The following is a 9,489-nucleotide window of genomic DNA, read 5'->3' as shown; positions in this document are numbered from 1 at the left end:
ATATGCAGTTATCTTTTTAACATTTTAAGTTCTAATATATTAAATATATATATATATTCAAATAGTACAGATATTTACTTGTTTTGAATTATAAATCTTAATTTTAAAATATAGATTATTTACATTCATCAAATAAAATTTTGAGTCACAATTGATTTTTTTGTAAACTAGCTACTTTTGGGTGTTGCATTCCATATATATTAAAAATTGAAAATTTTTCAATTAAATAACAAATCTAAAATAGGGCCAGAATGCATCTCTACTCTTACTTACGTAGACAAAATCCTACATAGTAGCTACATCCAATATCTCTTATCAGCTTTACATTCAAACTAAACATACTAGAGAAACTAAGTTTCAATTTTCACATTATTACCTTTTGGAATATCTTGATTAGGTTTTTGGTTGTTTGTGAATGCAAAGGACGAGTTGACATGATCTAGACTCACTACATTAATGGAGGCCTTTAAGAAGTCCACACACTTTTGCACTTAGCACTATCAGTTCTTCACCCTATCTCCAACCACCTCAATAGGGAAAGGAACCCATGAGCCAAATTACTTTACAATAATTAAAATTATATTACTTGACATTTTTTTTTTCTTGTTCTTATTTTTATTTAAATGTTATGAGTTATTTTATTTGGAAAGATTATTTCATTTTACTTGAAATTAATTTTATATTTTTTAGTTGAAAGTTGTTATATATTTCTAATTTTGAAATATGTATTCATTATGTATTTATTTTATGTTTGTAGTAAGATATGTCACTCTTTGATGTGACAAGGACATATGGTGCTAATAAGATAGAGTAAGAATTAATAAATAAATATACTCAACACAAAACTAATCTACTTTCCAATACATATTGTATCAACTCAATCCATAATAGTGGATTCTAATAAATTTGCATGGATATACACATATTTAAAATTTTTAAACTATAATAATAAGATGGGAGAAATTTTTCCGTAACTATATATTACATACAAATTGCCTTTATCACATTATTGGTGATATGATAGTAATTATTGTAGACGTATAAATCTGACCACTTTCCTAAATGAATATTTAATATTTATTTTAATCTCATTCTTCTATTTAATTAAATTCTTTATATTCATCTATTTGATTAAATGAATTACTCAATTTATTTAATTAAGTTCACCTAAGCCTTTTCTAGCCTTTGATTAAATAAATTACTTTATTTAATTAAATTCCCCCTTCTCCCCTTTTAATTAAACTTACATTTAATTAAATTAATCCTTGCAAATAAATAATTCTAATTTATTTATTTAAATCCCTCACTTGTATTTATGCAAGTTGCATCTATTTGATTGAAATAAAGTAGTTTTATTTTAATTAAATTCCTTTTTCCTCCACTTCCATTTTCCTACATCTCCCACTTGCCTCCCTAAACCCCTTCTAGATTATTCTAATCAATTCTAATTTAGCCTAATCCATCTCCTAATTATTGTCACATCCCTAAGAAAAGGGAAGTCACTTCTCAAACCCTCAAAGTCTTCAATAACTATTAAAGGCTTTATGTCCTCAACAAGTTAACCCTCAAAGTCTTCATAACCATTAATGGTTAACTCAACCTTCTTTCATGGCTAGAGACTTTCTCTCTAACTCAACCCTCATCTAACCCAAGGGTCTCATAAAACATTCATGGCTTTAACTTTGGTTATCCCTTTAACCCTTGCACAAGAGTTTACTGCTTGGGTAAAAGCTTTATCCAATGGATAACCCTAACCTAACATTAACCCTTAGCTCCTAAGGTAACCATCATGTCTTCTCAAGCATTTAATTATTATTTCATCTCCTCTCAAGCAACCTCTTGTTGACAATTGTCACCATTTCATTGGTGAGAATTGTAAACATGGATTGATAACTTTCAATCCTGGCCCTTGTTAAGATTATCCAATCTTGACCATCCATTTCCCTATTTTCCCTATAAATAGAGCTCTCATTCTCTCATTTTGAGATATCCAAGTTTCATGCATGTAATCTATAGTCATTTTACTGAGCATTTAGCCTCTCTTTGATAAAATCATCTTAATAGCATTTTAGAAGTAATTTTAAATATCATAGCATATCCATGTTAGACTAGTATATATTGTTAGGAGAGGATTGCTAATCTTTATCATAACATAAAATTCATACTAGTTTAAAATCATCATAGATTCAATATCATACATATCTAGGAATGAAATCATGGTAAATTAATCAAACATCACCCATTCTTGGAGTTGTTATTCCTAAGTCACTTTGCTCCGTGATTTGAGAGAAAAGACATTGACTTGAGGGATCCTGTGAGATAGAGAACAATGGAACATCCCTTGGGAAGTTGAGCTATTCAATATAGCTTCATAACTTGCACCAAGAGTCCCATTGGTGTGTGGATCTTTTGGAACCTGAATTTTATGTTTTTGTACACCACTGCATTTCCCACAAACATTTCTGGCACCCACCATGGGGCTCGAAATTAGGTCATTCCCTTCTCACCGACCATTTAAATGGCACTCTAAGAGAAACTCGGGATGACAGGCTTGCTAAATGATTTAACTGCTTGAAATGAAGAAAGCATGAAAGAGTGGTTTGGCATTTTGGTCACCCAATTAAGGGGAGAGCATATACTTTCCACTTTCGAGACAAGGCACTCAAGTGTTCTTTTTAACCTTTCAAAGAAATGATTTGCTAACTTCTGTTTGGAGATTTTGCTCCAAAAAGTATGGTGTTCTTTTTAACCTTTTATAGCAATGATTTTCTATCAAAAAATTGGAAATCCTGGTCAACAAAAGAAATCGTGATTTTGGTCAACAAAATTAAAGTTGATAAGTGAGAACTTTCCCTTTTTCCTTGCACAAAATAAAGATGAGTTTCTTTTACTTTTGCAATAAATTAAAATGAATCCTTTTAGGCACCAAAGGAAGGTGAATTTCTTTTTACCTTTGTTGATTGAAAAGTAAATTTGTTGTTCTTTTAAAACCCGAACGAAGTGTTTTCCTAACTTGGAAGAATGAAATTTTTTTCTTTGTTGTTCTTTTTACCCATGCAATAAGAAAAAGATGAAGTTTTGTTTTAAATACCAAAGGAAAGTATGAAGTTCATTTTAAACATCCCAAAGAACTTATGAGGTTTATTTTAAGCTTTTGCAATAAAAAAGAGGGTGAGTTCTTTTTAACTAACTTTTGAAAGAAAGAAAAGAAAAACTTAAACTAACTCCTATTGCTCCTGCAGAAAAAGGTTTGAACCTGAACAAAATCAGTTAGCAAAATAATCAAATTCTGAGGGTGGGCTTCACAAGCCTAAAATTTTCTTTCTTCGATTACAGTTTTGCGTTTTCCTTTGTTAGAGCTATGCATTAGACTATTGCACAGGTGAGCTACAGAAACGTGCAGATGCACTACAAAAACATGAAAATGTGCTACAAAATGACTTCTATGCGCTAAGATGGTTACCGAATGTTCTACTATGTTTGTCGAATGCGTTATGATGATATAGAATACAACCAGAATATCAGGTGCTAACAAAAAGTCTAAATGTGCTAGTGGAGAGGTCTTCACTAAATAGTATACTAGAAGCACTAACTAATGTTTCTACGCACTAAAGAAAGGTCCCAATGTGCTAAACCAGCTTTCCCACGTGCTTGCAATATTGCTCCTACAAAAAAAATGATAAGATTAATGGGGTTCGGCCCCATGGTGGGCGCCACAAATGTGTGCAGGAAATGTGGTGTACAGAAACGTAAAATTAAGGTTCCAAAAGATCCACACACCAATGGGACTCTTGGTGCAAGTTATGGAGCTATATTGAATAGCTCAACTTCCCAAGGGATGTTCCATTGTTCTCTATCTAACATGATCCCTCAAGTCAATGTCTTTTCTCTCAAATCATTGAGCAAAGTGACTTAGGAATGACAACTCCAAGAATGTCAAGAAAACCCCTCATTCCAAAGGCTCATGGAAAGACTTATTGAAGCAAACGAGGAAAAATATATGCTCATGCTAACTAGAAAAGGAGTTACACTTCCTAAAGATTTTAATACCGAAAACTTAAGGAATGTCGCTGAAAGAATTTTTAGAACAAGGTCTAGAAATTATGCCTATCAAGACCAAAAAATAGAAGAAGAAACACATGGCCCATAAATCATGCATGAACAAAATAACACCCCCGAACACAACCATGGCCGACCTCAGGATAATCTTAATGAAAGGGGGAAGGTTTCCCTCGACATACAAATGCACCCATGGTCACTCTTACACAACAAATCCAAATGCTGCAAAGGCAAATGTAGAACATGCAACAAGGGACCACAATGCGATACTCCTTGGATGAAATCTGTCCTTACTCCTTTGACAGGAGATTAAACATGATACCTTTTCCCCCAAATTCAGATATGCGAAAGTACGACAAATACGATGCTAAAAGTGATCCTCGCAATCATGTTCGGGAATTTTGTACCATAAGCCTAGAGTTTTCTCACGATGATTCTTAATGAGACTATTCCCAAGAAGTTTGGGAGGGAAAACAATGGAGTGGTTGTCTAAACTTACACTTCCCATCAGATCATTTGATGAGTTTGTAAACAAATTTATCACAAAATACTCCTATAATATTTAGGATGCAATCACCATGTTGGATGTATGCAACACCAAACAAAAAAGCAATGAAACATTCATGGTGTTTCTTCAGTGTTGGAGACGTATGGTTTCGAGATATCCTCGAGACATGCCTGAAAAGGAAAAGATGGAGATCTTTATTGACAATCTAAATAGTGAGATGTGTTATCAACTCAAGCTCCAATGCATACCAGCTTTTACCAAGTTGATAGAAAATGGAATCCAAGTAGAGGAAGCCTACATCAAGAAAGGAACATTGAAGTTATTTAAGGAAGGAATTAACTCATCCAACACTCACTCCTTTAACAATAAAAATAACAACAACACTTTAGACAAATCAAGATTTTGGACAAGAAACAAAAACATTGTTAATGATGGAGGAGCTGATGCTAATGATATGAAGTCCAAACAACCAGTATTAGCTTTATGAGGTAATCCACAATCTAACAAAAATCAAAAGGGTGTTAATCAAGGCACTAACACTTATCCACAAAATACCAATCAAGGACCTTCAATTTCAAATACCAATAACAATACCCAAGGCAACAACAATAAACAAGGCTAACTGAGGGAATAATACAAACCAAAGAGGTAACACCAACACTTTCCCAAATAGACACATCTACACACCATTAGGGAAAACCTTAGAATTGACATTTCGAGAACTCCTGGCGAACAAAATTATCACATTACTGACCATAAACAACTTTGAACCCCAGGTCAAACCACCTTGGTGGAATGATTCGTATTTTTGTGATTTTCATCGAAACAAAGGACATCACACAAATGATTTCATGAGGCTTAAGAATATTGGTCAGGATATGATCAATAGAGGTGATTTAATGGTTGATGGTCTCAAAACAAACGGTGACCACGATGCTTTTAAAAATCCTCTTCCAAATTACAAGAAGGGAGGAGCTCCATCATCAAATGATACAAGAGGAGCTTGTATAAATCACCTGTACAACAACACCATCAATCACATATTGATAGATGATAACCAAATAAATGTCATAAAAATCAAGGACAAACAAGACCATGCATCAATCAATGTGACAACCAAAGCTCAAAAATGCGTCTTGAAAGGGCATACATCAACATCCACCACTATTCCCAATACTCAATATGATTTGGTTTATCAACTACAGAGAACTCCTGCTCAAATATCTATACTCGAGTTGCTCAAGTTCTCACCAAAAGATAAGGATATCTTAGAACAAGCATTGGTTGAAACAAACATTCCTCAAGATCTGGACATTGATAAAATTCCAAGCCATGGTGGCTCATATGACAGGGCCTCATAAACTCACCTTTTCCAACATGATAATGTCTCTTTGAGTCATCCACATAACACTCCCCTTCATATCAAAGTCTTAGTCTACAAACATCGAGTTAAAAGAGTATTAATAGATGGAGGAGTTGGTCTCAATATATGTGCTTTAAAGCTTATCCGTGCATTAGGCTTCTTTGAGAAGTCTATTGATCCAAACAAAAAGATCACCATCAAGGCCTATGATGATGAAGACAAGTCATCTAAAGGAACAGTGATACTACCTATTTAGGTAGGACTGATACAAAGGGACACTATGTGCCAAGTCTTAGACATAGACTTAACATACAATATTCTATTGGGTCATCCTTGGATACATGAAATGCAAGTAGTGCCTTCAACATACCATCAGTGTGTCAAATTCCCATATAATGGACAGGAAATCTCCATATCTACCGATAATAATCCTTTTCAACATTGCAATGCTATGGGGACAGCTCAAGACAGCCTAGTTCCACACAATAGGAAAGCTCCAGCTTCCTTAGCATTAGATCATCATCAAGAAAAAATCAAGTCTTTATCCATGGACTTCAAACAAAAGTTGAAATCAAAGATCAAGGCATGGGAGAATACTATTTTGAACCCATGTGTCTATCAAAATTACCAACATCACCAAAATCTCATGGACAACCTTCTGCATCGACACATCAATCAACACAACCCATCACCAAGTTTGATGGAAAATTTATCCAATTGGGCACACTAGCAAATGAATCATAAGGGAAAGACATCCTTAGTTGGCTATACAAGGATGAGGAAGAGGTCAGAGCTGCTACTCTAGAGGTGGCCATACCAACACAACAATATGGTTAATGATTCCTGATCATACGACGGATGGGATACAATAGCAATGGACCTATAGATATTATTGGTGTCTGATTTTTCATCTTGTAAGAACTATGAGATTAGGTGAAAGATAACCTGCATGAAAAGGAGAAATAGGAGGGTCACTTTGGTGAAAGAAGGTCGGCTCATCTGCTCGCCAAAGACAAGAAAAACAAATTGAAACCGAAGATGTTTCCCCTGAACCGGCAAAGGCTTTTACCCTTGATGATGATGACAACTCAGGAGCTCTAGTGAGGAGGGGGGGAGGATGAGGAATTTCAGGTGGAAGGGGAGGAACAAGGGGAGGACAGTAAGGAGGATTCAAAGGGTTTAAGTGATTCTCTAGAGGACAAGGTTGATTCAAAACAAAAATCCTTGCTTCAAAATACTTTTTTAGGATGTGGAAATGGTGCCCTGTTCTCAGGACTCTCCTACCGAGGAGGAGAATTTTAGCATCAAATAATAGCAAAACTAGATAATTAACCTACAAGTTAAGGTCATGAACCTTAAAGCGAAGATGGACGAATATAGGCAAGGACATCAGCTAATGGGAGAGGCCTTGAATTCCCTATGTGCTATTACTGATGAATTATGCAGAATGTCGTTATGGGGTTTGTCTTGAGATAGAGAAAGATGAAGAAAAAAGCAAAAAAGATGAAGGATGTCAACCTGCAAGAGGAGCAGAAAGAGGACATGTTGTAACCTAAGATCTAGAAGGAACTGATGTAGTGTCTTGTGCGGGAATGGAACGTCATCAAGGATGAGTAGGATGCTATTGGGTTGGTGCTTTTTTTTGGTCTGGGTTGATTTCAAAAGATGATAGTATTAGTTTTAACATGGACTTTTATCTAAACAGGCCTGCATGCCTTATGTTGGGTGTTTTCATGTGGATTAAGTACTCTGATACTATTATGAACTCTTTTTAGTTATATGCTAGTAGTTGTATTATGGATAGTAGGAAGTTGGAGAGGGTTATTATGTTTAGTTATGTGGGTATTGTTAGTGTTTTATTACTTTTGAGAGTTGTTTCTATGCTTTCTGGGGTGTTGGCTATCCGATGCCAGCGATTGTGTCGTTGCTCTCTAGTTTATTTGTTTTTTTTGTAAGGGTTTAGGACCCCTTCCCTACTAAAATAATAAAAGACATTTATAAAAAGATATTGCATATGAATTACCTATTTCAAATTGCCCATTAGAATATTGGACTTTTATTTATAGTAAACTGTGATACTTCAAAATTGCATCTAACGCCTTACAACAAATGATGGCTTATTTATATGACTACCGAGTGATAGTTTATGCCACCATATATCAGATACTAAATACGGAGGTGATACACTCATAGCTGATTATTAGGATGTAGATGAGCATACTCCTATATAGATTTAGGGACAGAATACAATACTGTAGTCAGTGGTTCCAGAAGGGCAGGTGAAAGTGCTGGAAGTATCATCCTTGGCATAACTGTAGGCCTGAGGGCACTGGTTCTTGAAGATCATCGAGTAGTTTGTGGCAGGGCAGTTGTCGACATAGGCACCTCTGTAGCAATACTGGTCAGTTTGAAAGACAGTGCAGGCACTATTGCATCCGCCATTCACCTTCAACTCAGCAGGGCAAACAGCATTGACGTCGGCTTTGCATGCAGGGGCAGTGCACTGTCCGTTTGTAGGATTGATGGAGAGAGGACCGTTGAATTCGTCCACCAGGGAGACGTCGTAGAAGTCCTTGTTGCCATCTCCATTGAGGGTGTACTCAGCCAGCGTGGTGGGAATGCCTCCCGAGACCTGGCAGCTCAATTGGCCGTTGCAGTCACCGGTTTGACAGGTTCCTCGGTCGCTCGCATCAAAAGAGCAGCCGGTTCGGCCCCAGAATCTTGCTCCCTTTGTCCCTGCCGGCACATCGACGGTCCATGTCTTACCCTGGTCGAGCTGCTGCCCTCCGCCGGGTAATCCTGCCGCCCAAACCGTGTACCTGCACTGGTTCGTTATCTCAAACTTAACTGCTGCCGCCTCTGCAACAAAAAACACACGCATATTATTATTGTGAACCTCGGATATATAGTGTATTCAATCTAAAACTCTTATGTTACCAATACAGCTTACCTTGCATCTGAAGATATATAGCCAGTCCAGCCACAAGAATAAGCACAAGATCTGATACTGTTGCCATTATACCGTCTGTATTGAACGGTCGAATGAAGATGGATAGATTGAGTATATGAAGAAGGATTCATCATTTATATAGGAAAAGATCTCCCGGGCAGACACGAAGGAAGCATGGACTCAGTCTGAGCAGTAGTGTGACGTACGAGGGCACCCTCTATCCAGCTTCTACGATGCATCTGCATGTAGTTATATGTCTATGTAAAATGCATTATATGCATAGGATGTGTAACATGCATTGTATGAATAAGATTCTAAGATGCAGTTATATGTATATGCAACATGTATTATATGCATAAAATGTGTAACATGTATTGTATTCATAGAATTGTCAATGCATCGTACGAAAGCCCTTGTTATTAGAATTCAAACTTACATTTAGTGCATGACTTGACTTCAGGTTGCATTTAGTGCATGACTTGACTTCAGGTAACCGCTGCCCAGTTTCCGACCGTAATAACTTCAGAAGGAAGCAAACTAGCATGGACCCGGCTGAGAAGCCGTGGATGCTACGAGAGCCCTGGTTTATCAGAACTCAAACCTGCATTG

At 36.3% G+C, this 9,489-nt stretch overlaps 1 protein-coding gene across 1 annotated transcript; it reads right to left on the bottom strand.

Moving 5' to 3' along the window:
* Positions 1-8,163: 8,163 nt before the first annotated feature.
* Positions 8,164-8,947, bottom strand: LOC131055995 (pathogenesis-related thaumatin-like protein 3.7). The gene is made up of 2 exons (XM_057990316.2): positions 8,881-8,947; positions 8,164-8,789 (listed from the first exon to the last, which is right to left on the bottom strand). The coding sequence occupies exons 1-2, from the start codon at positions 8,945-8,947 to the stop codon at positions 8,164-8,166; spliced, it is 693 nt and encodes a 230-aa protein (XP_057846299.1).
* Between the last annotated feature and the right edge of the window lie 542 nt (positions 8,948-9,489).

The sequence above is a fragment of the Cryptomeria japonica genome, unplaced genomic scaffold (genome assembly GCF_030272615.1).
Source record: "Cryptomeria japonica unplaced genomic scaffold, Sugi_1.0 HiC_scaffold_87, whole genome shotgun sequence".
Classification (NCBI taxonomy): Eukaryota; Viridiplantae; Streptophyta; class Pinopsida; order Cupressales; family Cupressaceae; genus Cryptomeria; species Cryptomeria japonica.
Note: the sequence above shows the minus strand (reverse complement) of the source record. Positions and strands in the feature narration are given on the sequence as shown.